Below are 24,909 nucleotides of genomic sequence, written 5' to 3'. Positions count from 1 at the left end.
GAAGCTGTCATCAAGGCAAAGGGTGGCTACTCACTATTCCATTGCTATATGGCTTACCAACACGGCAATCAACTGTAACAGCGAGCCTAGTACCCTACTGTCAAACCAGACTGACATCATGATAGTTCAATCTAAAACCAGTTAGAAATACCAGAGTTATACCAAGAAAGGTCAGGTTTTGGTCATGAATTCCGACAAAGGTTTTAGCCGTTGACTAATGTCTGGCTAATATGAGCTATCCCAGACGCCAGGACGTCTTCAGACAAAAACACCAATGGCCTAGTGACGTCGGCATTATAGAAAGACACACACAGAATGTCACGCACAATAGGGACTCTTATTCTTCATTATTTTATGCAGCGTTGTATGTATAATGCGTGAATGACAGTCTTACGCAGAAAAGACAACAAATGGACATATTGGTATTCAGATAGGCGTCTTACTCAACGAGAACAGTAGTCTATGGTCCTCTATGCAAACTAGCCACTGGTTACGCATTTTACAGCAGAGCCATGAAACGCCAGTAGCCGTTGACACACACAACCACAGGATGCTAGTCGCTTTGCAACTACGTCAATGTTAATCAAAGCAGTCTTCATATTGCACACATTGCACAGTGAAGACTAACAAAGACCTGTTGTGCTGTCACCAAGCAGAAGTAACATTAGTCCAATATTATCTCAGCCAAGTCACATCTAGTTTCTGTGTACTGACGAGCTACTGACCACATCACACAATATCATCTCAGCCAAGTCATATCTAGTTTCTGTGTACTGACGAGCTACTGACCACATCACACAATATCATCTCAGCCATAGTCTTAAACACACTTCGATGGTTCGTTTCACATTGTGTTGTGGTAAGTTTTTGTGTTGTAAGGAGTACGGTTGCATTAGGGTCATGTTGAGCTGCAATTATGTTGCGGTCAACACAACTGCAACTCAACGTGTTATTTTGGGGGGGGTGTGTGGTTGTGTTGTGGTTTCGTCACGTTCATGTTATGGTTGACTTATGGTCCTGTTGTGTAGTGGTTGCATAATGGTTGTGTTCTGGATGCGTTACAATCACGTTGTGGTTGCCATACGGCCAAGTTGTGTTGTGGTTTCGTTAATGAGTTATTTTGTGTTTGTGTTATGGTCATAATAACAACGTTACGGCTCAGTCTTACCTTGTTGGAGGCCATGTCGCTGACGGAGCGGTACGTCTGGATGGTCTCCAGCTGGTCCAGACACCAGTCCAGCTCCTCCATCGTCTCCATGGCCAGCTTCTGGTACGACTCGTCTGTCAACAGACACACAGCAGAAACAAACTCAGGACCCAGCGGCTCCATGTCCGACACGGAGCATGGTGGGGGTCCCAGGGCAGGCTGGCCATGCCGTATGGGGGTCCCAGGATGTCCGGGTGGGGAGGCGTGAAGAGGTGAGCAGTGCTCTTTCATAGTACGTGGTGGTCTGGTTAACTCACAGGCAAGGAGAGCAGCTAAGAGTCGCAATAGTGTTTCTGTCTCTCTGGGGCAATGTGTCCCCTCCCTCCCTCCCTCCCTCCCTCCCTCCCTCCCTCCCTCCCTCCCTCCCTCCCTCCCTCCCTCCCTCCCTCCCTCGCTACTCTGCTCCCCTTGTGTTATTGATGTGTCAGTAACCCCCCTCCTGCCTGAGGGGCGTTTGGGGGAGGGGGGTGGAGCGCTGCCAACATACTCACCCTCCTCGCATGAGATGCTTCACTGCACCACACACACACATCACAACTACTGCCACACACACAAACACACACACACACACACACACGCACACACGCACACACGCACACACGCACACACGCACACACGCACACACGCACACACACACACACACACACACACACACACACACACACAAACACACAAACACACACACACACCACAACTACTGCTATCAGACTCTTATTATACTGCTCAGTTTATATACCGCCCACGTTCCCCAATACATGTGTAAATATTGGACTATAAATTGTTCCTTCCTGTATTGTACTTTATGCTAAAATGTATTATTCTACTGAGCCATTTACATTAGTTCTTATTGTTGTTGCATTGTCGAGCAGGAACCTGCATGTAAGCATTTCATTGGACGATGTATACCATGCGTGTCCCGTACATACGACTAATACAACTTGGAAACTCAGAACACCAGGGCTACACTGTAGCATATACTGTTTAGCCTTAAGGGCTAGTGGGGTTAGTTTGAGGATGGCCCCGGTCCTTAATACTCACACACGTGTTAACTGCTGTACATGCTGTATGTCTAGGAGGCTTCACCTGGGAAAACTACACTGTTGCTCCCGGATAGAGGGGAGAGTCATAGAAAGAGACGGTTGAAATAGGGAGACATACGGATGTACTGAAGCATCTTAATTTGACCAGTATTGTCGCAGCAATATAATTCTGCAGCAACAGGATTTGAACATTTTGTCCATAATGTTGCTTGATCAGTGGCTAGGCTATTAGCTGGACAAAATTAGACTGCATGAAAAGTGCAATACTGTTAATATAACCAGGTTTTAGTGCGGGTTTTCACTGAATTTATGTAAATTACAAAGCTCATCTGCATTTCAAGCAAATTCTCAGCAACAAAAGAGTGATCAAATTAAGATCCTACATCTGTAGGAAGAGAAAAAAAGGGGGAGATAGGGGACCTTAGAAATTAGGATACAAAAACAGAGAAAAAGAGAAAGAGAGACTGATTATGGAAAGATAAATATATAGTTTTTTTGAGGGGGAACTCAGATTTCACGGTCAGTCTTCAATGATATTTTCAACCTCTCCTTGACAGTCTGTAATACCTGCATGTTTCAAGCAGACCACCATAGTCCCTGTGCCCAAGAACGCCAAGGTAACCTGCTTAAATGACCACCGACTCGTATCACTCACGTCTGTAGCCATGAAGTGCTTTGAAAGACTGGTTATGGCTCACATCTTCACCATTATTATTATTAGAAACCCTAGACCCACTCCAATTTGCATACCGCCCCAACAGATCCACAGATGATGCCATCTCTATTGCACTCCACACTGCCCTTTACCACCTGGACAAAAATAACACCTGCGTGAGAATGTTGTTCATTGACTACAGCTCAGCGTTCAACACCATAGTGACCTCAAAGTTCTTCTCCAGGATCCAGTTGCAGAGGGAGGTGTTTAGTCCTAGGGTTCCTGGGACTAAAGGGTTCCCAGGGTTCCTAGGACTAAACACCTCCCTCTGCAATTGGATCCTGGACTTCCTGTCGGGCTGTCCCCAGGTGGTAAGAAAAGGTAACAACACATCCACCACGCTGATACTCAACACAGGGGCCCCTCAGGAATGCGTGCTTAGTCCCCTCCTGTACTCCCTGTTCACCCACGGCTGCGTGGCCGAGCCAGACTCCAACACCATCATTAAGCCGACGACACAATGGCGGTAGGCCTAATTCACCGACAACGACGAGACAGCCTATAGGGAGGAGGCCAGAGACCTGGCAGTGTGGTGCCAGAACAACAACCTCTCTCTCAATGTGAGCAAGACAAAGGAGATGATTGTGGACTACAGGAAAAGGAGGGCAGAGCACGCCCCCATTCTCATTGACGGGGCTGTAGTGGAGCGGGTCGAGAGCTTCAAATTCCTTGGTGTCCACATCAACTACAGTTGAAGTCGGAAGTTTACATACACTTAGATTGGAGTCATTAAAACTAGTTTTTCAACCACTCCACAAATTTCTTGTTAACAAACTATAATTTTGGCAAGTTGATTAGGACATCTACTTTGAGCATGACACAAGTCATTTTCAACAATTGTTTACAGACAGATTATTTCACTTATGATTCACTGTATCACAATTCCAGTGGGTCAAAAGTTAACATACACTAAGTTGACTGTGCCTTTAAACAGCTTGGAAAATTCCAGAAAATGATGTCATGGCTTTAGAAGCTTCTGACAGGCCAATTGATATCATTTGAGTCAATTGGAGGTGTACCTGTGGATGTGTTTCAAGGCCTGCCTTCAAACTCAGTGCCTCTTTGCTTGACATCATGGGAAAATCAAAAGAAATCAGCCAAGACCTGTAGACCTCCACAAGTCTGGTTCATCATTGGGAGCAATTTCCAAACGCCTGAAGGTACAACGTTCATCTGTACAAACAATAGTACGCAAGTATGAACACCATGGGACCACACAGCTGCCATACCGCTCAGGAAGGAGACTCGTTCTGTCTCCTAGAGATTAATGTACTTTGGTGCGAAAAGTGCAAATCAATCCCAGAACAACAGCAAAGGACCTTGTGAAGATGCTGGAGGAAACAGGCACAAAAGTATCTATATCCACAGTAAAACGAGTCCTATATCAACATAACCTGAAAGGCCGCTCAGCAAGGAAGAAGCCACTGCTCCAAAACCACCATAAAAAAGCCAGACTACGGTTTGCAACTGCACATGGGGACTTTTGTAGAATTGTCCTCTGGTCTGATGAAACAAAAATAGAACTGTTTGGCCATAATGACCATCATTATGTTTGGAGGGAAAAGGGGGATGCTTGCAAGCCAAAGAACACCATCCCAACCGTGAAGCACGGGGGTGGCAGCATCATGTTGTGTGGGTGCTTTGCTGCAGGAGGGACTGGTGCACCTCACAAAATAGATGGCATCATGAGAAGGGAAATTATGTGGATATATTGAAGCAACATCTCAAGACATCAGTCAGGAAGTTAAAGCTTGGTTGCAAATGGGTCTTCCAAATGGACAATGACCCCAAGCATACTTCCAAAGTTGTGTCAAAATGGCTTAAGGACAACAAAGTCAAGGTATTGGAGTGGCCATCACAAAGCCCTGACCTCCATCCTATAGAACATCTGTGTGGCAGAACTGAAAAAGCGTGTGTGAACAAGGAGGCCTACAAACCTGACTCAGTTACACCAGCTCTGTCAGGAGGAATGGGCCAAAATTCACCCAACTTATTGTGGGAAGCTTGTGGAAGGCTACCCGAAACATTTGACCCAAGTTAAACAATTTAAAAGCAATGCTACCAAATACTAATTGAGTGTATGTAAACTTCTGACCCACTGGGAATGTGATGAAAGAAATAAAATCTGAAATAAATCATTCTCTCTACTATTATTCTGACATTTCACATTCTTACAATAAAGTGGTGATCCTAACTGACCTAAGACAGGGAATTTTTACTAGGATTACATGTCAGGAATTGTGAAAAACTGAGTTTAAATGTATTTGGCTAAGGTGTATGTAAACTTCTGACTTCAACTGTACAAACTATCCTGACCTACTTGTTATGTGTATGTACTGACATGCACAGTACCAGTCAAAAGTTTGGACACACCTACTCATTCAAGGGTTTTTCTATATTTTTACTATTTTCTACATTGCAGAATAATAGTGAAGACATCAAAACTATAACCCATAGATTCACACACACTACATGTTAATGTTTTTAAATGTACACTACCCTTCAAAAGTTTGGGGTCACTTAGAAATGTCACCTATAAACTGGTGTAATGTCAAAAAGCGCAGCCATGAAATCGGAATTCCCCCTAAAAAAAAACAAGGTGAGTTCCTGCAGAGGCAGCTATGTTCGCTCTACCTCTTTCATTGAGACTGGACTACACCCATGTATAACAGGGGTGGTTAGGCCAACTACTGTATGCTTGATGAATACCCTCGTCTAAGACTTGAAGACTTGTGTTAGCTCCTAAGAGTCTTATGGCATGAAGGAGACCCGGGTTTGAATCGTGGTCGGTCTTACACAGGTGTTGCAGCGGCGGACCAGAGTGAAATGTGCCACAGCTTCATCAAAAGGTGATGTGCAACCTTGACTAAGATCTGAAGACTTTTGTTAGATCCCCAAGCTGAGCAAGAAACGTGCAACAACTTCATCAAAGGGGAGCCTTCATAAGGGGGGTTTGTAGCTGAAACACGACAAGTACCACAAAGCAGCTGTCTGGCCCGAGCGCTCGGGGTCGGCGAGACGTGCCAAGATGCAACCACATCCTGCCTTTTCCCTCTATGGAGGATGTATAAAGATATATTAGAGGGTTTCATTGTGCAGTTGGTCCACCAACATCAAAGACCACTGACTGAAATCATCTAAACTGCCTGTTATGTGATTCCCTTCATAGGATAAATAAGTGGCGGTCGGTTGGTTCCTTCTGTTCACATACACGAGTTATTAGGGAGGTGTTCATGACAGTCTGCTAACCACCACAAACTCTGGTAGGTGAATTACTTAGGGCCCAGAGTATTTCAGAGTCAGGTCATGTGGTCAGGAAAAGCATCATTTACAGGAAAGGTAAATTGGGATGAAAGCAGAACTGAGCAGTTGGCTAAAGACTTGTTTTGTGTTTGCAAAATGTGCTGCACAATATAGTGTTATGAGTCATCGTGACAAGTTATGCGATGAGGTTTTGACACAAAATGTTTAACTTCTTGTAATATGGAGTTGTAATGTTTGACCTGAACCGAGAACAGAAAGGACCCTAATACTACTTGATTTTAAATGCACAGCTATATGGGTCAGGAGATATTTCACCATGTCAACGGTGGCGTGGATGACGCATTTCTGGGTTCTGAAAATGAACTCAGAGAGACAGATCGCAACATACTTTTCCAGATGACAGGCCTTTTTTTTTCAGGCAGACTGAGGTTTTCTTTTATTCGCAGCCAGACACAGTCGGTCTTAATGCTTCGGCCATATGCTGGGAGCCTGGGAGGACAACAGGCCTCAGTGTGGACTCGGCCCGCTGTCCTCTCTCCCTCTCGTTCCCTCTCTCCTCTCCATCTCTCTCTCTCGTTCCCTCTCTCCTCTCCATCTCTCTCTCTCTCGTTCCCTCTCTCCTCTCCATCTCTCTCTCTCGTTCCCTCTCTCCTCTCCATCTCTCTCTCTCGTTCCCTCTCTCCTCTCCATCTCTCTCTCTCGTTCCCTCTCTCCGGCCCACAAACCAGCCTCTGTCAGAGACCCATCAGTAGCACCCACTAAATCAAATCTAACTTTATTTATAGAGCACATTTCTTACACAGGATTAATTTCAAAGTCCTTAACAAATCAAATAATAAAAGGTGAGACATAACACACAATACGTCTCCTAAATTAAACAAATTAAAACAGTAAAAATAATATTAAATAACAGTGAACCTGAGAGACACATTAAAATAAATAAAGAACTAGGGCAGGCCTGCCCCCATAGCCCACCTCTGTCCACCAGCCACCTCACACTGCCCCTTTCTCTCGCCTTAAACCCCCCTCTCCACCCCTACCTTCATGCCTCAATGAAGACATGACATAACTGGTCAAACCTATACATTAGACTAAACTGAGTGAAGGAAGCTAACTGGAGGGCTGACCATTGTGATCTTATAAATCAGTTCTATGTAATTAACGGGCTCCCGAGTGGTGCAGTGGTCTAAGACACTGCATCTCTGTGTTAGAGGCGTCACTACAGACACCCTGGTTCAGTGGTCTAAGGCACTGCATCTCAGTGCTAGAGGCGTCACTACAGACACCCTGGTTCAGTGGTCTAAGGCACTGCATCTCTGTGCTAGAGGGGTCACTACAGACACCCTGGTTCAGTGGTCTAAGGCACTGCATCTCTGTGCTAGAGGCGTCACTACAGACCCTGGTTCAGCGGTCTAAGACACTGCATCTCTGTGCTAGAGGGGTCACTACAGACACCCTGGTTCAGTGGTCTAAGGCACTGCATCTCTGTGCTAGAGGCGTCACTACAGACCCTGGTTCAGCGGTCTAAGGCACTGCATCTCAGTGCTAGAGGAGTCACTACAGACCCTGGTTCAGCGGTCTAAGGCACTGCATCTCAGTGCTAGAGGCGTCACTACAGACACCCTGGTTCAGCGGTCTAAGGCACTGCATCTCTGTGCTAGAGGCGTCACTACAGACCCTGGTTCAGCGGTCTAAGGCACTGCATCTCAGTGTTAGAGGAGTCACTACAGACCCTGGTTCAGCGGTCTAAGGCACTGCATCTCAGTGCTAGAGGCGTCACTACAGACACCCTGGTTCAGCGGTCTAAGGCACTGCATCTTTGTGTTAGAGGAGTCACTACAGACCCTGGTTCAGCGGTCTAAGGCACTGCATCTCAGTGTTAGAGGAGTCACTACAGACCCTGGTTCAGCGGTCTAAGGCACTGCATCTCAGTGCTAGAGGCGTCACTACAGACACCCTGGTTCAGCGGTCTAAGGCACTGCATCTCAGTGCTAGAGGCGTCACTACAGACACCCTGGTTCAGCGGTCTAAGGCACTGCATCTCAGTGTTAGAGGAGTCACTACAGACCCTGGTTCAGCGGTCTAAGGCACTGCATCTCAGTGTTAGAGGAGTCACTACAGACCCTGGTTCAGCGGTCTAAGGCACTGCATCTCAGTGTTAGAGGAGTCACTACAGACCCTGGTTCAGCGGTCTAAGGCACTGCATCTCAGTGCTAGAGGCGTCACTACAGACACCCTGGTTCAGCGGTCTAAGGCACTGCATCTCAGTGCTAGAGGTGTCACTACAGACACCCTGGTTCAGTGGTCTAAGGCACTGCATCTCTGTGCTAGAGGCGTCACTACAGACCCTGGTTCAGCGGTCTAAGGCACTGCATCTCAGTGCTAGAGGCGTCACTACAGACACTCTGGTTCAGCGGTCTAAGGTACTGCATCTCAGTGCTAGAGGCGTCACTACAGACACCCTGGTTCAGCGGTCTAAGGCACTGCATCTCTGTGCTAGAGGCGTCACTACAGACACCCTGGTTCAGCGGTCTAAGGCACTGCATCTCAGTGTTAGAGGAGTCACTACAGACCCTGGTTCAGCGGTCTAAGGCACTGCATCTCAGTGCTAGAGGGGTCACTACAGACCCTTGTTCAGCGGTCTAAGGCACTGCATCTCTGTGCTAGAGGGGTCACTACAGACCCTTGTTCAGCGGTCTAAGGCACTGCATCTCTGTGCTAGAGGAGTCACTACAGACCCTGGTTCAGCGGTCTAAGGCACTGCATCTCAGTGTTAGAGGCGTCACTACAGACACCCTGGTTCAGTGGTCTAAGGCACTGCATCTCTGTGCTAGAGGAGTCACTACAGACCCTGGTTCAGCGGTCTAAGGCACTGCATCTCTGTGCTAGAGGCCTCACTACAGACACCCTGGTTCAGCGGTCTAAGGCACTGCATCTCAGTGCTAGAGGTGTCACTACAGACACCCTGGTTCAGTGGTCTAAGGCACTGCGTCTCTGTGCTAGAGGCGTCACTACAGACACCCTGGAATCCAGGCTGCATCACAACCAGCTGTGATTGGGAGTCCCATAGGGCGGCGCACAATTGGCCCAGCGTCGTCCGGGTTTGGCCGGTGTAGGCCGTCATTGTAAATAAGAATTTGTTCTTAACTGACTTGCCAAGTTAAATTATATGGGCCACGCTATGTACCAGTTCATTTACAGGATAGTGCAGTAGCCATGCACCAAAACCTAGTAAATGTACTATAACATGGGGCTGGGAGTTTTTCCTGTTCAGGTCATGTGGTCAGGAAAGAACTCTGAGCCCTGAGTGACTATATCACATTAACAAGCGTTCTGAGAAAGAAGAGCTTATAGGAAAAGCTAATAAATATGAACTGGAGTGTCTTGGAGTTTAAATCTATTGCCAATGTATAGGGTGGCTAAGCAATCAATTATTAATGTTATATATGTATACACTCACCGGACAGTTTATTAGGTACACCCATCTAGTACCGGGTTGGCCCCCCGTTTGTCTCCAGAACAACCTGAATTCTTCAGAGAATTCTACAAGGTGTCGAAAACGTTCCACAGGGATGTTGGTCCGTGCTGACGCGATGGCATCCTGCAGTTGCTGCTGATTGGACAGCGGTACACTCATGCTGCAAACAGCCCGTTCCATCTCATCCCAAAGATGCTCTATTGGGTTGAGGTCTGGGGACTGACCAGGCCACTCAAGTAAACTGAACTCGCTGTCATGTTGCAGGTAATGTTTTTCCACTCCTCTGTTGTCCAGTGTTGGTGATCATGTGCCCGCTGGAGCTGCTTCTTCTTGTTTTTAGCTGATAGGAGTGGAACCCGGTGTGGTCGTCTGCTGCAATAACCAATCCGTGACAAGGACCGACGAGTTGTGCATTCTGAGATGTCGTTCTGCTCACCACTGTTGTACTGTGCTGTTATTTGCCTGTTTGTGGCCCGCCTGTTAGCTTGCACGATTCTTGCCATGTTTTTTGTTTGTTGCACCATTCTCCCCGTAGACACTGTCGTGCTTGAAAAGCCCAGGGAGGAGGTTTCTGAGATACTGGATCCAAAGCGCCTGGCACCGCTGATCGTGCCACACTCAAAGTGACTTAGGTCACTGGTTTTACCCATTCTAACGTTCAATCTAACAGTAACTGAATGCCTGTCTGCCTGCTTTATACAGCAAGTCACGGACAATTACTTACTGTCTGTAAGAGCGATCCAAATGGTTCGCTCTTACAGACAGTGAGTCACGTGGCCGTGACTTGCTGTATAAAGCAGGCAGACAGGCATTCAGTTACTGTTAGATTGAACGTTAGAATTGGTTGTAACGGCCGGCCTCCTGGGCTTTTCAAGCACAACGGTGTCTAGGGTTCACAGAGAATGGTGAAACAAACAAAAACCATCCAGTCAGCGGCAGTCCTGTGGGTGAAAACAGCTTGTTGATGAGAGGTGGAAGAACGGCAAGAATTGTGCAAGCTAACAGGCGGGCCACAAACAGGCAAATAACGGCTCAGTACAACAGTGGTGTGCAGAACGACATTTCAAAACGCACAACTCGTCGGTCCTTGTCACAGATGGACTATTGCAGCAGACGATCACACCGTGCTATCTGGCCCTAAATATAAATATTTGACCATGGTTACTGATCAAAACCTTAAAAAAACCTTGACAAAGTACAGGCTCAGTGAGCACAGCCTTGCCATTGAGAAGGATAGACACAGGAAAACCTGGCTCCCTGTAGAGGAAAGGCTGTGCAACCACTGCACAACAGCAGAACCTGAGACGGAGCTGCATTTCCTGACAAAATGTCAAAAATATAAAACAATTAGAGAGTGTCATTTTCCCAAATTTGAAACCCTTATTCAAGGTTTCAAAGACCTCTCTGATGAGAGTAGGCTACCCGTCCTGTTGGGGGAGGACGCAGAGAGCTGTGGGTTGGCAGCGCACTACATTGCTGCCTGCCATAAGTTGAGGGACAGTGTCTGACAGACCAATCAACCTGCACATGTCCTCTACTGTATGCTTATTGTTATTGTTGAATGTATGGTTATTTTGAACCTTGGTTATTGTTGTTACTGTTGTCCCGTTGACAATTTTGATTCTCATGTATTTTTTAAATTTGTTTTTATATTGTAAATATCCAAAATAAGCTTTGGCAATATGTACATTGTTACGTCATGCCAATAAAGCGAATTGAATTGAATTGAGAGAGAGCGAGAGCGTGTGGGTGAGAGAGAGACAGAGCATGTGGGCGAGAGAGAGAGAGAGAGAGTGTGTGGGTGAGAGAGAGAGAGAGGGAGAGCATGTGAGCGAGAGGGAGAGAGGGAAAGAGGGAGAGCGTGTGGGTGAGAGAGAGAGAGAGAGAGAGAGCATGTGGGTGAGAGAGAGAGAGAGAGGGAGAGAGACAGAGTGTGTGGGCGAGAGAGAGGGAGAGAGGGAGAGCGTGTGGGCGAGAGAGAGAGAGGGAGAGAGGGAGAGCGTGTGGGCGAGAGAGAGAGAGAGCGTGTGGGCGAGAGAGAGAGGGAGAGTGTGTGGGTGAGAGAGAGAGAGAGAGAGAGAGAGAGAGGGAGAGCATGTGAGCGAGAGGGAGAGAGGGAAAGAGGGAGAGCGTGTGGGTGAGAGAGAGAGAGAGAGAGAGAGAGAGAGAGAGAGAGAGAGAGAGAGAGAGAGAGAGAGAGAGAGAGAGAGGGAGAGCGTGTGGGCGAGAGAGAGAGAGAGGGAGAGAGGGAGAGCGTGTGGGCGAGAGAGAGAGAGAGAGAGAGAGAGAGAGAGAGAGAGAGAGAGAGAGAGAGAGAGAGAGAGAGAGAGAGCATGTGGGTGAGAGAGAGAGAGAGAGAGAGGGAGAGAGACAGAGTGTGTGGGCGAGAGAGAGGGAGAGAGGGAGAGCGTGTGGGCGAGAGAGAGAGAGAGGGAGAGAGGGAGAGCGTGTGGGCGAGAGAGAGAGAGAGGGAGAGCGTGTGGGTGAGAGAAAGAGTGAGAGAGGCCTCCACCTTCAGCCTGATAGTCTGATTTCTTCTAATAGAGACGTGAGGGGCAGACCTGTACTGATCACCTAGGAATCATCCAGAAGGAGAAATGGACAAAATAAAGCAATAAGCACCTTCATCGACAACCTAAATGTCAAGATGTGGACAGCTGATGAGTGTATTGGGGAAATTTACACAAATCCCCTCCACTGAATGCACAGTAAAACAAATATTTTTCAAACGCTCATCATCAGTTCATCAACTGGGGGAATTTACAAATGCGGCACAATTTCTTTAAACTATCAAAATAACAGTTGAGTCTGCTGAGTTTGACACCACAAATACACTCACACCTCAGGATCCCCTGTCCTCTGGGCCCGATACAGGGAAAACACAACACGGGTTTTCACATGAAGGAGTGGATTAACTAACACTGGACAGGACCGCTGTATAACTGACTGAAGAGTGAAGTCTTATGTGCTGTCAATTGACTCGACAACACACACACACGCACACACACGCACACACACGCACACACGCACACACACACAGACAATGAGGACATGCACAAATATGCCCAATTTAGGCATACTGTATATATACAGACATTTGAATTGCCTATAATTGCATATACTTGTCTGTAATTGCTTTAGTGACATCAAAGCAGAATTTGAAAGAATAAACCACCCTGTTTCAGTAACCCACTTTACATTCCGCTATGCAATAATTATCCTCTCATGACGTAGTTTACAATATCAAACAAAAGATGGATGACCAATGTTTTGAGTGGGGCCCACACCCATGGGAAACTACGCAAACAGTCACGTGTGTGTTTGGTTTCTGGGCTAGGAATGTGTATGTGTTGTCTTGTTGAGTTAACTCATTTTACAGAGTGTAGTGAGTGTCTGAGCAACTTTGAGAAAAGGCATACTGAGATAAACATTAAGCATACAGTAGAGGTAAGGGCCATCAACTAGGTTCAGTCGTTGTTTCTTGAGCGGATGGTCAGGGGGCCGGAACATAATTACAAATAATTTGTAGACTGAAAATTGACCGCGAGAACAGATATAATGTTTGACTAAAACATAATCATTTCAAACCTTGTTTACATTTGTATACGATCACGTTTCCCTATTATGCATAGGAATACTTGGGAATAGATTTCCAAAATTAAAAATCTGATTTGCTGTTTTTTAATTTATTTTTTACAGTTTTGTATGTCCCCCAAACAATAAGATTTTTTGGCCTCAGAAAACTTTGGGGGCCATGTTCGGGAACTCTAGTTTAGTCTGTTTGCACAGATGTAAACACACAGCCGCCTCCAAATATACAGTGCACATACAAAAGGTCTCACACTGAGGTCTGTCTGACACAGAAACATTCACGTTCACGCACACACACACGCACGCACAAAGTATGCACAAACATTCTACCCAACACCTGAGAAAATTTGAGCTTGAGTTTCATGCACATATCTTCGGTTACGACTTCCCCCATCAAACCCTACACAAATATAAACTCTTCAAGACACATACTCTGTTCCAAAGTCCACACTAGTACAATTAAGTAACTTATTGGGCATACATTCTAAGTAGTATGTATGGCATTGGAAAGACAGAGACACTGTATAAACATCCCTAAGGGTCCCATTCATACAGTCACTGGTACAGTAAACATTAATTTTCTAAGAGGCTGCTCAAAGGGCATCAGTTAAAACTATCCCCTCTTAAGAAGATTAACAAGCCAGCTTGCCACAATCCCAGCTCATGTTTTCAGACCCAACCACGTATCCCTCAACTAGCTTACATGCCGTGATAGTATTCCAATAAATGTCCCCATAAGAGAACACTTTTAGGTTCTAGAGAGCACCTTTTTTTCCTTTCTCTCTCTCTCTCTCTCTCTCTCTCTCTCTCTCTCTCTCTCTCTCTCTCTCTCTCTCTCTCTCTCTCTCTCTCTCTCTCTCTCTCTCTCTCTCTCTCTCTCTCTCTCTCTCTCTCTCTCTCTCTCTCTCTCTCTCTCTCTCTCTCTCTCTCTCTCTCTCTCTCTCTCTCTCTCTCTCTCTCTCTCTCTCTCTCTCTCTCTCTCTCTCTCTCTCTCTCTCTCTCTCTCTCTCTCTCTCTGATGTGGATAGGGGGTGCTCCCTCGGCTGTTTCCTGAAGTCCACGATCATCTCCTTTGTTTTGTTGACATTGAGTGTGAGGTTATTTTCCTGACACCACACTCCGAGGGCCCTCACCTCCTCTCTGTAGGCCGTCCCGTCGTTGTTGGTAATCAAGCCTACCACTGTTGTCTGCAAACTTGATGATTGAGTTGGAGGCGTGCATGGCCACGCAGTCATGGGTGAACAGGGAGTACAGGAGAGGGCTGAGAACGCACCCTTGTGGGGCCCCAGTGATATGATTCTTGACTAGTCTCTCAAAGCACTTCATGATGACGAAGGTGAGTCCTACCTTCGATAGTCATTTAGCTCAGTTACCTTAGCTTTCTTGGGCACAGGAACAATGGTGGCCCTCTTGAAGCATGTGGGAACAGCAGACTGGGATAAGGATTGATTGAATATGTCCGTAAACACACCAGCCAGCTGGTCTGCGCATGCTCTGAGGACGCGGCTAGGGATGCTGTCTGGGCCGGCAGCCTTGCGAGGGTTAACACGTTTAAATGCTTTACTCACGTTGGCTGCAGTGAAGGAGAGCCCGCAGGTTTTGGTAGCGGGCCGTGTCGTTGGCACTGTATTGTCCTCAAAGCGAGCAAAGAAGTTGTTTAGTTTGTCTGGGAGCAGGACATCGTGGTCCGCGACGGGGCTGGATTTCTTTTTGTAGTCCGTGATTGACTACAGACTCCTCTTGTGTCTGAGCCGTTGAATTGCGACTCTACTTTGTCTCTATACTGACGCTTAGCTTGTTTGATTGCCTTGCGGAGGGAATAGCTAAACTGTTTGTATTCGGTCATGTTTCCAGGCGCAGTTGCTAATAGACTTGCTCACCGAATCAGCGTATTCATCAATGTTATTATCCGACGCTATGCGGAACATATCCCAGTCCACGTGATTGAAGCAATCTTGAAGCGTGGAATCAGATTGGTCGGACCAGCGTTGAACAGACCTGAGCGCGGGAGCTTCCTGTTTAAGTTTCTGTCTATAGGCTGGGAGCAACAAAATGGAGTCATGGTCAGATTTTCCGAAAGGAGGGCGAGCAGGGCTTTGTATGCGTCGCGGAAGTTAGAGTAACAATGGTCCAGGACTTGTTCCGCCCGGGTAGCGCATTCGATATGCTGATAAAATGTAGGGAGTCTTGTTTTCAGATTAGCCTTGTTAAAATCCCCAGCTACAATGAATGCAGCCTCAGGATATGTGGTTTCTAGTTTACATAGAGTCCAATGAAGTTCATTCACGGCCATCGATGTGTCTGCTTGGGGGGGATATATACGGCTGTGATTATAATTGAAGAGAATTCTCTTGGGAGATAATATGGTTGGCATTTGATTGTAAGGAATTCTAGGTCAGGTGAGTAAAAGGACTTGAGTTCCTGTATGTTGTTATGATCACACCACGTCTCGTTAATCATAAGGCATACACCCCCGCCCTTCTTCTTACCAGAGAGATGTTTGTTTCTGTCGGCGCGATGCGTGAAGAAACCAGGTGGCTGTACCGACTCCGATAGCGTGTCTCGAGTGAGCCATGTTTCCGTGAAACAAAGAACACTCTCTGATGTCTCTCTGGAAGGTAACCCTTGCTCGGATTTCGTCTACCTTGTTGTCAAGAAACTGGTCATTGGCGAGTAGTAAACTCGGGAGCGGTGAGCGATGTGTCTGTCTACGGAGCAGGACCAGAAGACTGCTCCGTCTGCCCCTTCTGCGGCGCCGTTGTTTTGGGTCGCCTGCTGGGATCCGATCCATTGTCCTGGGTGGTGGTCCAAACAGAGGATCCGCTTCGGGAAAGTCGTATTCCTGGTCGTAATGTTGGTGAGTTGACGTTGCTCTTATATTCAATAGTTCTTCCCGGCTGTATGTAATAAAACTTAAGATTTCCTGGGGTAACAATGTAAGAAATAATACATAAAAAAACAAAATACTGCATAGTTTCCTGAGAACGCGAAGCGAGGCGGCCATCTCTGTCGGCGCCGGCCATCTCTGTCGGCGGCGGAAGTTATACACCAAGCTTTCCATTTTGTATCTGTACAGTGTCTGTATCTTCATCATTGTGTTAACTTGTGGGTACTGCACCCTCCATTGGTTTGTTTCAGCATACCCTTTTCCACAGAGTTGGTGTGGCGGTATGTGTGCCTGCATCTGCGTGTGCACACGAGGGAAGGACAATTCAACACTCCTCACAACTGTCTTATCTTGTATTTTTTTCTTGAACGTCTACACATCTGTGGTGATAGGAAGTGGCCGTATGTGGGCCAGCCTGACGTCAATGGACCTGGACAGACCCACCAAACAGGAAACCAAAACATCCCCCTTTCCCTTCATCACTTCTTCCTTCACCTTTCCATCCTCCAGCTGGGCAGACTTCTCCTGTCTTTCACTTTTTCTCTTTTCAGAATTTCTATCTCATCTCTGATTGTGACATCAGAGCAAGGGAAGTTTTGTGTTGTTGTTTAGTCATCACGGTTCATTTCCTGTGATTATGACATTGCACCCTTCAGCTGTGAGGGTAGCAAACCTGGGTTCAAATTGTTTGTTTTCTTTTAAATTAACATATACTTGAGCCAGTCTGGAGTGTTAGACGGGCAGTGTTTGCACGTTTGTAATGATTCCATTGGTTCCATTGAGCCAGGGAAGCTCAATGAAAACACACAGTGTTTGAAAGGAAAACGACTACAATTTGAACCCAGGTCTGGAGGGCAGCTTGTTTTTATGTCCAGTGTCCACGTTCTTTGTGTTCCATCCCTCCCCCTTTGGCTCTGTCTTATTTGCCTGTCAGTCTGTCTGTCTGTGGCACCAAATCACCCTGCCTTTTGGCACCAAATCACCCTGCCTTTTGGCACCAAATCACCCTGCCTTTTGGCACCAAATCACCGTGCCTTTTGGCACCAAATCACCCTGCCTTTTGGCACTAAATCACCCTGCCTTTTGGCACCAAATCACCCTGCCTTTTGGCACCAAATCACCCTGCCTTTTGGCACCATACACTTGCTTATAGCAAGTCAAAAAAATTACACTCATCCTTTGAATGTCAATTCAAAATTAGCTTTAAAAACTTAAATTTCAGTGATTCCTCATTAACGTCACGTGACTACAGGGACGGGTTAAGTATACAGTGTTTGGAGTTTGAAATGGGCATCATCAGAGAGCTCACCTGACTGACAGACTCTGGTGACGGGAGGCTGGGGGCCAGCAGGTGATCTCCTAAAAAGGGGGAGAGAAACACGGGATCTAGATTAAAAGGACTGCACACACACACACACACACACACACACACACACACACACACACACACACACACACACACACACACACACACACACACACACACACACACACACACACACACACACACACACACACACACACACACACTCTCTGTCTCTCGCCCTCTTTAGTGTACACTTATTCTTAAATATTTACCTTGATGGCATCTGAATGGAGTTCCTTATCATTCATTACTATGAGCTCTGAGGTAGCCCTCATATCCACATGTCTGTGGTCAATATTGACTCATGGTCTGAAGGACATACAACAGTCAATGACCTGTGAGTCAAACTGCCTTTAAAACCGACTTTAAAACCTATACTACAATAGGTTTTAAAGGCAGAGTTTGACTCACAGGTCATTGTTTTCAACAGGTAATAAGCTTAAGTATTGAGTATTTTAGGATTTAGTATTCAATGATACAATCACTTTGCCTTGCATACAGACAGTGGTTGTTTAAGACTCCTATCTTATTGTATGTGAAGTTTTGAAATATATCTACCTGATATTACTGTGTGTATCTATACTGAACAAAAATATAAACGCAACATGTATGTGTTGGTACCATGTTTCATGAGCTGAAATAAAAGATCCCAGAAATGTTCCAGATGCACAAAAAAGCTTATTTCTCCCATTTTGTGCACATATTTGTTTACATCCCTATTAGTGAGCATTTCTCCTTTGCCAAGATAATCCATCCACCTGACAGGTGTGGCATATCAAGAAGCTGATTAAACAGCATGATCATTACACAGGTGCACCTTGTGCTGGGGATAACAAAAGGCCACTCTAAAATGTGAAGTTTTGTCACAAAACACAATGCCACAGATGTCTCAAGTTTTGAGGGAGTGTGCAATTGGCATGCCACCAGAGCTGTTGCCAGATAATTGAATGTTCATTTCTCTACCTTAACGTCATTTTATAGAATTTGGCAGTACATCCAACTGGCCTCACAACTGCAGACCACGTGTAACCACGCCAGCCTAGGACCTTCACATCCAGCTTCTTCATCTGCAGGATCGACTGAGACCAGCCACAGCTGATGAAACGGGGGAGTATTTATTTCTGCCCTTCTGTCCTTTTATGGGGGGAAAAAACGTATTCTGATTGGCTGGGCCTTTGCCCTCCCAGTCCCACCCATGGCTGTGCCCCTGCCCGGTCATGTGAAATCCATAGATTAGGGCCTAATTAATGTATTTCAATTGACGGATTTCCTTATATGAGCTGTAACTCAGTAAAATCGTTGAAATTGTTGTGTTTTTTAAATTTTGTTCAGTATATCATACACTTCTCATACACACACTACAATATACACTGAGTGTACAAAACATTAGGAACACCTTCCTAATATTAAGTTGCACCCCCTTTTGCCCACTACCATACGCCGTTCAGAGGCACTTAAATATTTTGTCTTGCCCATTCACCCTCTGAATGGCACACACACAATCCATGTCTGAATTGTCTCAAGGCTTAAAACTCCTTCTTTAACCTGTCTCCTCCCCTTCATCTATACTGATTGAAGTGGATTTAACTAGTGACATCAATAGGGATCATAGCTTTCACCTGGATTCACCTGGTCAGTCAGTCTATGTCACGGAAAGAGCAGGTGTTCCTAATGTTTTCTACACTCAGTGTATATACAGTAATATCATATCTGTACATATGCTTTAACAATTCATATCTACATACATCAGAACTACTTGGATTTCAACATTACAAGTACAACAGTACACATGCTTGGCAGCGATACAAAACTAAGACACGTTTTGTACAATCAATCCTCATGAAAAAAATTAAAGAAATAGCTTAAAAGTAATACGTTTTGTTCAATCATTCCTTGTAAAATAAGACATGGCTTGCGTTCCACCATAAAGTATGGGGGTGTGGTGTCTCAGCATGAAATCAAACTGGACCCAAGTGCCACCTAGTGGTTGGCTGAAGCCTTAACATCCAAAAGGTTAATTGGTGCTGTATTTACATTTTTAGTACAGGTGCGCAATCATACGTCACACCCCTATGACAAAACAACAACTGTAGGGACACTTACTTGGAGGTACATTGTACATTGGTCAAGGTGGTGAAGTTGTTCCGTACCGTGCGAAGACTGGCCAGAACCTAAAGCCAGAGCACATCTAACGTTCACTTACACGTGATCATTCCACAGTCATTTAAAATAAATATACAATCCATACGTTTCTGAAAATGTATTTCCGTGTAGAGTCACAAATAGAGAAAATATTTACCTGAGCAAAAGGGGTCACGATCAGGTCTTCTCCATGCCTGAAGAAAAGCAATCAAAATGGGATAAACAGCGATTCAAATATAAACCCTGAAAAATCCCTCAAATTAAATGTCTTTGCCAATAAAAGCCATTGGTTGGATAGTAATAAAATGCGATTACTATACAACCAACCACTTTCCCCTGGGTTTCAACGTGGTTCAGTGACATGGTTGAGCTAAGCATATACACATTGGAACAAGATGCAAATCTATTCCAATACAGTATATATTTGTCAGGATGTGTCAAGCTGACTCACAGTTCTCCGACGATGGAGGAGTTCCGGGACAACTCGCGAGACTTGGGCGACAGATCGTAGTCCGAGTCGGAGCGGTAGAGGAAGGACTCTCGGCGCTGCCCGTGGGCCCCCAGGTTGGGGTGTAGGACCAGGCCGGAGCCAGGGGACGCCTGGAGACCCGAGGGGCTGCAGCACGCAGACGGGCCATTCTCCACATCAAAGCTAGGACACGGGAGAAAGAGAAATATACCTATTTTAGGCTTACACACAGCAGAGACTCACAGAGTAAAGTACAGTAAAATTGTCCAGTGGGAATATGTCTTGGGTTACTTAAGGCCAGGACAAAGTAATAACTTAACCAATCAGGTCATGACAAAATAATGACTTAGCCAATCAGGTCATGACAAAATAATGACTTAGCCAATCAAGTCATGACAAAATAATGACTTAGCCAATCAGGTCATGACAAAATAACGACTTAGCCAATCAGGTCATGACAAAATAATGACTTAGCCAATCAGGTCATGACAAATGAGATTGCCAGTAGTCTGATCAGATAAATTGGCTGTGTTGTTCTATGGGTCAAGGATCTTTTCACTACTACAGCATCCTTGTTGTGCCTATACCTCTTAACAATATGTCATATTTACATAGCGCTTTTCAAGGACCCAAAGGTCTGTGAGGTAGAGCCATATACAGTATAACACTATTTCTTTGAGGATTCAGTTGTGGGGACTGGAGAGGCAGATGAATTGTGGGGATTGTCCATTGTGACTGGATGGACTCAACATCTCAATATTTGCCCAGCAGCATTCACCCCCACTGGAATCCCTATGTGTAGGATTATCCATATCCCACGGAGGCATTTCCTGAAAATCTACCAAGTTTCAATACCGGGATTAATTCATATTTATCCCGAAGGTGTCCCGGGAAAATCGGAAGCGCCCATTTAAAGTGTTTAAAACAAAGATATGGTCACTATGCCAGGGTTGTCCTAAAATAAGAGGGGCGCTGCGCCACTAGGAAAAGATTTCAGAGCAAATCAAACGGATATTTAGTAATGATAGAGTAACTGTCTTTGAACGCCAATGACATTGTTGTGAATTGCGAAACAGGCCGTTCATAAATTCCGAGGGTTATCATGTTCCTCAGTTAATTCAGCGCATTTCAGATGTAGACTATTTCAAAAAACAGCGTTGTCGAATCATACAAACTTTGTAAAAGCAGTCAAATGACCAAAGTTGCTAAGCTTGCTACTCCAGCGAATGACAGAATATCTTCTATATTTGGCTAAATCGAGTTGATGATTATACAGATCAGCTCATGAATAACGGGGAGATGAAGTGTGAACCTAGTTTAAATATCAAGGCATCTTAACCGGGCAAACACTGTTCAAAAACATCCATATCTATTCTCTCATACAGTTTGTTGATCACCGAAGCTCTCATATCAGCAGCAAGTAAGAGACAGTCTAAAGAAGCGGAGGGAACGTTATAGCGGTTCGACATGAATAGGCAAGAGATGTGCTTTGATAATGCTGACTATGGATTACAGAATAAAGTTAGGAATTTTCATGCGAGACCGGAGTCAGGAATTGGGGTTTCAGTGGGGTAGGAGACTGCATATAAAATAGCCTAGGCTCTAGGACAGGAGAATATATAATTTCCCCTCATGCCTCTGAATTGTGACAAGAGATGACTATGTAGGGAATTGCATAAGCCTATCAAATTTGTGACTGTCTGAAGAGTCACAATGACAGCTAAAAAGAGGCACACGTTATTTTATAGGCTATACGTGGGGGTTTCATGTAGGGTTTACTAACTGCATTCGGGTCTTGTGTGCAGTCCAGCAGTGTCAATTATGTGTGTGCTTTGAATTTATGGTAACTGTGTGAAGTAAATACGCTAGGCTAAAAGCTTCTATTCTACAACCTGTCTGGATATTGTGCCATTACATTTTTTGCTAATCTGCTGCTGTGCATGTTTTTGTATTTTGTGGAATTGCATTAGATATTGTCATTGAATTTTTTCAGGAAATGTGTCGTTTTTCCGGGACAGTCCCAGGATCCCGGTTACCCTACAACACAACCATTCTACAAACTATCACACACCTAGAAAAAAATATGAAAGAGAGAAAATAAGAAAGTCAACTGGTAGTGGAGGGGGCTTAATTCGGGACCACCTCCTCACTGAAGTCAAAGTGCACTCTGCTGCTGTGACAGATAGGAGACCTCACTTCTCCTCCTCCCTCCTCCCCCAGGCACCTCCTCCCTCATGCACCTCCTTCCTCTCCCCTACACCTCCTCCCTCTCCCCTGTACCTCCTTCCTCTCCCCTGCACCTCCTTCCTCTCCCCTACACCTCCTCCCTCTCTCCTGTACCTCCTCCCTCTCCCCTACACCTCCTCCCTCTCTCCTGTACCTCCTTCCTCTCCCCTACACCTCCTCCCTCTCCCCTACACCTCCTCCCTCTCTCCTGTACCTCCTCCCTCTCTCCTGTACCTCCTCCCTCTCCCCTGTACCTCCTTCCTCTCCCCTACACCTCCTTCCTCTCCCCTACACCTCCTTCCTCTCCCCTACACCTCCTCCCTCTCCCCTACACCTCCTCCCTCTCCCCTGTACCTCCTTCCTCTCCCCTACACCTCCTTCCTCTCCCCTGTACCTTCTTCCTCTCCCCTACACCTCCTTCCTCTCCCCTACACCTCCTCCCTCCACACCCCTCCTCCTCCCAGAAACACACACTCTCACACCCCTCTGACCACACACACTTTCACACCCCTCTGACCACACACACTCCTCTGACCACACACACTCACACACCGCTCTGACCATACACACTCACACACCACTCTGACCACACACACTCTCACACCCCTCTGACCACACACACTTTCACACCCCTCTGACCACACACACTCCTCTGACCACACACACTCACACACCGCTCTGACCATACACACTCACACACCGCTCTGACCATACACACTCACACACCACTCTGACCACACACACTCACACACCCCTCTGACCACACACACTCACACACCCCTCTGACCACACACACTCACACACCCCTCTGACCACACACACTCACAAAAACACACCCTGCCACTGAGTGCCCTATCCCTGACCAGAGGCCAACAGTGTGATGGCACAGGATTGGCTTGTTCAGAGGTAGATCTGGGCTGGACTACAGAGGATAGACTCTTCTTCTGTTCCTGTAGTCAGTGCAGTCATCTGACTCTTGGTTCCACTGTGTGTCTAAATTGCATGACAGTATATAATGGAACATTACACGGTTACTGGTATCACAAGCAAGACAGAGAGTGATTAAAAGAGAGAGAGAGTGCCAATAGTACGGCGAAAAAGCATGATGACGCTAGCTTGTGTCCCCACCCCCTCCATAGTTGACGCTTGGTGTCAAGTATCAAAGGTGACAACACGTGAAATAGCAATCCTAGAAGTGATTAGGCATCAACAGTGTTTACAGGGCCTATCGTGTTTCTCCACCGGGGTCTCAAACTATCAGGCTGACACACTGCTTTTTGTGGGCCCCATGATAACTGAAAGACTGACGTTGGACACCAGGTCATGAGATCCCTGCTTTAAACAAAATGATGTTCATCACTATGTTACAGCAGTGGAAAACCAAGATGCTCTTCAGAAGGAAGGAGGGATTGAGGTACTGCAGACAGTGTCCAACCAGAGAGGTGAAGTAGAGGGGAGTAGGGAGAGGGACAGGTTAGGAGACACTCAGTAAAGGGGGCCTTGGGCCAAACACAGCCAAAATGACTATTTTTATTAAACCCCAATGACCAGGTTAATTCAATGCAGTCGACTCCTGATAAATGCACATGGATAAATGCATTGCAATTCACCAGTCCCAATTCAAATAAAACGTTTTTCTTGGTTTATTTGTCTTCGTGTTTTTATATTTAGTCCCAAGCAAGTTTAGTCCCAGACAGTCCCAGTAACGGTCCCAAGCCATTGATCAGGAGTGGACTGTACATCTCTCTCTCTCAAGTCTCTGCGTATTGCTTGTATCTGGATAGAGTTATCTATGGGAAAATGCAGGAGGCAGACTTCAGGTTCAGCTGGGGCCCAAGCAACGTGTGAACGTTAGAGAGCAACCAGAACTAACTGTTGTTGTCGTCTGAGTGGAAGCAGACGAGATAGAGACAAGGGGACAGTCAGGAGAGGGACAAGGGGACAGTCAGGCAGCCTTTCTTCTCCTCAACCGCACCGCACCAAGCCAAGCTTTTTTTCCCCCTTTTCCCCCAATTTCGTGATATCCAATTGGTAGTTACAGTTCTGTGCCATCATCACCACAACTCCCCTGAGTACTCGGGAGAGGCGAAGGTCAAGAGTCATGCATCCACGATCCTGCCAAGCCGCACTGCTTCATGACACACTGCTCGCTTAACCCGGAAGCCAGCCACACCAATGTGGAGGAGGAAACACTGTACATACAACTGCCGACTGAAGTCAGCTTGCAGGCGCCCGGCCCGCCACAAGGAGTCGCTAGAGCGCGATGAGACAAGTACATCCCGGCCGGCCAAACCCTCCCCTAACCCGGACGACACTGGGCCAATTGTGCGCCGTGACACAGCCTTGGATCGAACCCGGGCCTGTAGTGACGCCTTAGACCGCTGCGCCACTCGGGAGGTAAGATTGAACAATGGAATACTACAGTACACACGCAAAAGACAACTGTCTGATGATTGCTGAATATGGCATAACATTAAGTAAAGAGGTTTGTATAGCGCAAAGAGAGAAGTCCAGATTCATCTCT

The 24,909-nt window shown here is 46.2% G+C and overlaps 1 protein-coding gene and 1 long non-coding RNA gene across 4 annotated transcripts in view; one reads left to right on the top strand and one right to left on the bottom strand.

The window, feature by feature from the left end:
• LOC139560487 (3',5'-cyclic-AMP phosphodiesterase 4B-like) overlaps positions 1-24,909 on the bottom strand; it is a 91,083-nt gene that overhangs the window by 20,864 nt on the left and 45,310 nt on the right. For all 3 annotated transcript variants that reach the window (XM_071377312.1, XM_071377314.1, XM_071377315.1), the window contains exons 4-8: positions 20,142-20,342; positions 19,848-19,884; positions 19,652-19,719; positions 17,492-17,541; positions 1,169-1,281 (exon numbers count right to left, since the gene is read on the bottom strand). In XM_071377312.1, coding sequence (XP_071233413.1) covers positions 1,169-1,281; positions 17,492-17,541; positions 19,652-19,719; positions 19,848-19,884; positions 20,142-20,342 — 469 coding nt within the window. The remainder of the gene's footprint in view (positions 1-1,168; positions 1,282-17,491; positions 17,542-19,651; positions 19,720-19,847; positions 19,885-20,141; positions 20,343-24,909) is intronic.
• LOC139560488 (uncharacterized) lies at positions 722-18,856 on the top strand. The gene is made up of 3 exons (XR_011671948.1): positions 722-859; positions 1,163-1,419; positions 18,530-18,856. It is a non-coding gene; the product is annotated as an uncharacterized lncRNA (long non-coding RNA).

The sequence above is a fragment of the Salvelinus alpinus genome, chromosome 30 (assembly GCF_045679555.1).
Source record: "Salvelinus alpinus chromosome 30, SLU_Salpinus.1, whole genome shotgun sequence".
Taxonomy (NCBI): domain Eukaryota; kingdom Metazoa; phylum Chordata; class Actinopteri; order Salmoniformes; family Salmonidae; genus Salvelinus; species Salvelinus alpinus.
Note: the sequence above shows the minus strand (reverse complement) of the source record. Positions and strands in the feature narration are given on the sequence as shown.